This window comes from Triticum aestivum, chromosome 2B, assembly GCF_018294505.1.
Source record: "Triticum aestivum cultivar Chinese Spring chromosome 2B, IWGSC CS RefSeq v2.1, whole genome shotgun sequence".
NCBI lineage: Eukaryota > Viridiplantae > Streptophyta > Magnoliopsida > Poales > Poaceae > Triticum > Triticum aestivum.
The window spans coordinates 722,387,233-722,391,387 of record NC_057798.1 but is presented as its reverse complement, the minus strand read 5'-3'; the positions used below and the strand labels follow the sequence as shown (position 1 = coordinate 722,391,387).

Sequence of the window (4,155 nt, the reverse complement as noted above, 5' to 3'; positions counted from 1 at the left end):
CCCCGGAAGTATTGAGTGGAGTTGGGAGCTTCACCTCGATGATGCCTTCATGAAGGAAACAATGATAAGGGCATCGTCATCATCGGCTCCGGCCATCGACCGAAAACCAGGTTTTCACCCGGATCCGTCCCAAGAAATCCACCCGACAACATGTGCACCGTCTCGACCGCCTTCAAAGCCCCAGATCCAGCCGCCTAGATCCGGCGACCAACCGCAACAACAGTGCCACCGTAGGAGCCCTGGCACACCGGCCAGAGCCTGAGTGTGCCACCACTGGAGCCTAGGAGGAGGGCTCCCACCCCGCCTCGCCAAGCCGCGAGAGCCGCCGAGATGGATCCCGCGCGCTCGTCACCGTCTCTGATCCGAACCAATCCATAGTAGATCGCCGTCACAGATCCGCCTTGGACAGAAACACCACGCCATGCCGCCGCGGGAAGCCCTAGCTTCACCAGTCGCCACCCTCCAGGGCCGCCGCCCCGGGATCCAGATAGAACATCGCCGCTGCCACCAGCCATGTTCTGCCGCCGGCCACTGCGACCTACGGCGCCATGACCAAGTACGCCCACCGAGCAGCCGACACCACCAGATCTTCCACGAAGCCCGTCGTTCTGCCGCCTTCTCCCATCACCACACCGCCAAAGCGCCGTCGGCGGCCTCAGATCGGCCGCGCCGCCGCGATAACAGCTCAGATCGGGGAGGAGGGCCCCTGCGCCCCGGGTGACCCGCCTCACCCAAAGGAACGCGGGAGGGAAGGGAGCCTCCGCCGCCGCCTTCAGTCGCCCGAGGCTTTGCCCGGCGGCCTCGTCCAATGGCGGCGGAGGGGAGGGGAGGGAGGGGTTGGGAGCCCGGCGGCGGCGGGGGTAGGGTTCCGCCCGAGCCGCCCTAGCAGGGGGGGGGGGGGGGGGACTCTCCTCGTGGCCGGGGCGCAGCTCTTCTACTCAACGATTTGGCATTGCGATGGATTATGGCAATCCTGTTTTGCCTATTCGTTTTAGCCTATTCTGATATTTGTTTGATCCGTTTGGTAATATATTTGTGGCTAATTTTTTACAATAAAATATAGAATAAGGACATCACAACACAATCGGCAACAGCAAACTGAGTCTAGCTAGCTATCACAGATGTTATAATATCTTTCTTTCTTTTGAATAGGATATTATAATATCTTGGGGATTAACATAAGTTTTCTTAATAGATTGCGCTACAGGCAAACACCACTATGGGCTCATTCTGTTTATAAGATTTTCAAATCAAATAAATAGAAAAGGTAAACCCAAATGGGCCCTGGATAAAATATCAAAGGACACTTTACCGAGTCAATATAAACCTAATTTGCCCGTTCTGACCTCTGAACGTGGTGAAACACCAGTCTAGGACAACATTAGTATATCTATTAACTTTCACAGCGGTCGCTGTCTAAAGATCTGAACGCGGCGTCCCGGTTTCATCCTCTACTCACCAGTACTATCAACGATGCTGCCACTACTGCTGCTTCCTGTCTTCTCGACGGCGAGAAAATTTCATGCATGGTCAACTCAATTCGCCAATAGCAATGGCAAAATGTCCAGCCCCCACCTACCTAAAGAAATGTCTTTTGACCAATCCAATTCCAACCCCAGTTGCTCCATTGAAATGTCTCAGGAAATGCATGGACGTATGCATCGCCCTCCGGCTCTCTAAGTCTCTATATAACACTCGACATCTGCTCATCCAGCCTCACCATCCAATAATCACACACTACTACCCTGCTTGTACCGGGAAGAACACCAGCTGAGCTACCTTTGCCCAGCAACACCCATACACGTCCTAGACCCCCTTGTTTGTACGTGTAACTTAGCAATTAAGCTCATTTTTTACGCACTTTCACTGTCGACATGAAGATCACCGTGTACTCGTCCAAGGCCGTCAAGCCCGAGTATGGCGCCTGCGGCGTTGCTCCGGGCTGCACCGCCGACGTCGTCCCGCTCACCGTGCTCGACAAGGCCAACTTCGACACGTACATCTCGGTGATCTACGCCTTCCACGCACCGGCGCCGCCCAACGACGTCCTCGAGGCCGGGCTGGCCAAGGCGCTGGTGGACTACCGCGAGTGGGCCGGGCGCCTCGGTGTGGACGCCAACGGCGACCGCGCGATCATGCTCAACGACGCCGGCGCGCGGTTCGTGGAGGCGACGGCCGACGTGGCGCTCGACAGCGTCATGCCGCTTAAGCCCACGTCGGAGGTGCTGAACCTGCACCCGAGCGGCGACGACGGACCCGAGGAGTTGATGCTGATCCAGGTCACGCGCTTCCCGTGCGGGTCGCTCGTCGTGGGGTTCACCACGCAGCACATCGTGTCCGACGGCCGCTCCACCGGCAACTTCTTCGTCGCCTGGAGCCAGGCCACCCGCGGCGCCGCCATCGACCCCGTCCCAGTGCACGACCGCGCTTCCTTCTTCCATCCCCGCGAACCGCTGCACGTCGAGTACGAGCACCGTGGCGTCGAGTTCAAGCCCTGCGAGAAGGTGCACGACGTTGTATGTGGTGCTGACGGCGAAGACGACGACGAGGTGGTGGTGAACAAGGTGCACTTCAGCCGGGAGTTCATCTCCAGGCTCAAGGCGCAGGCGTCGGCTGGCGCGCCCAGGCCGTGCAGCACCCTGCAGTGCGTGGTGGCGCACCTGTGGCGGAGCATGACGATGGCGCGCGGGCTCGACGGCGGGGAGAGCACCAGCGTCGCCATCGCGGTGGACGGGAGAGCGCGGATGAGCCCGCAGGTGCCGGACGGATACACCGGCAACGTCATCCTCTGGGCGCGGCCCACCACGGCGGCAGGTGACCTCGTGGCCAGGCCGTTGAAGCACGCGGTGGAGCTCATCAGCCGGGAGGTGGCCCGTATCAACGACGGCTACTTCAAGTCCTTCATCGACTTCGCCAACTCCGGCGCGGTGGAGAAGGAACGGCTGGTGGCGACGGCCGACGCGGCGGACATGGTGCTGAGCCCCAACATCGAGGTGGACAGCTGGCTGCGGATCCCGTTCTACGACATGGACTTCGGCGGCGGCCGGCCCTTCTTCTTCATGCCCAGCTACCTGCCGGTGGAGGGCCTGCTCATCCTGCTACCGTCCTTCTTGGGCGACGGCAGCGTGGACGCCTACGTGCCACTCTTTAGCCGCGACATGAACACTTTCAAGAACTGCTGCTACACCCTCGACTAGCTCCGCATGACGTACCTGCCAAGTGCAAATGTGTGCCTGATGTCGGATCGACGTCAGCTACTCGAGGGTGCAAATGTGTGCCTGGAGTACTTGCCTAGTTGTATTTTTGAAGTTCTTGATTCAATTGTCGTTGCTGTTTTCGAAGAGTAAATAAACGAAATTTTAATCTTTCAGATGGTGAACATGATTAGGCCAATATTTTTGAGGATGGGCTTTTGAGATATTTCGTTGAGGGAAGACTTATTCAGATATTTCTTCTAACTCAATAATTGTTCTCCATTACAACTAGGGCACTGATATTCCACTCTATCAAACACGACATGCAGTGGTTAGTTCATTGCATGCAATACTATTAATTAGCAAATAAATATTAATGTCTCTCGTTTTCTCCTCCTTCTTGGTCACGGTGCACAATCTAAGATGACTTACTCACCTAGACGGAGCGAGTATTATGTTAGTGAAGGAAATATGCCCTAGAGGCAATAATAAAGTTATTATTTATTTCCTTATTTCATGATAAATGTTTATTATTCATGCTAGAATTGTATTAACCGGAAACATGATACATGTGTGAATACATAGACAAACATATAGTCACTAGTATGCCTCTACTTGACTAGCTCATTAATTAAAGATGGTTATGTTTCCTAACCATAGACATGTGTTGTCATTTGATTAATGGGATCACATCATTAGGAGAATGATGTGATTGACATGACCCATTCCGTTAGCCTAGCACTTGATCGTTTAGTATGTTGCTATTGCTTTCTTCATGACCTATACATGTTCCTGTAACTATGAGATTATGCAACTCCCGTTTACCGGAGGAACACTTTGGGTACTACCAAACGTCACAACGTAACTGGGTGATTATAAAGGAGTACTACAGGTGTCTCCAAAGGTACATGTTGGGTTGGCGTATTTCGAGATTAGGTTTTGTCACTCCGATTGTCGGAGA

General features: G+C 54.6%; 1 protein-coding gene across 1 annotated transcript; it reads left to right on the top strand.

Moving 5' to 3' along the window:
* Positions 1–1,709: 1,709 nt before the first annotated feature.
* On the top strand, positions 1,710–3,370 carry LOC543097 (agmatine coumaroyltransferase-1). Its single transcript, XM_044464774.1, has one exon. It carries the CDS (start codon positions 1,875–1,877, stop codon positions 3,195–3,197), a length of 1,323 nt encoding a protein of 440 aa, XP_044320709.1. The 5' UTR covers positions 1,710–1,874; the 3' UTR covers positions 3,198–3,370.
* The last annotated feature ends 785 nt before the right edge of the window (positions 3,371–4,155 follow it).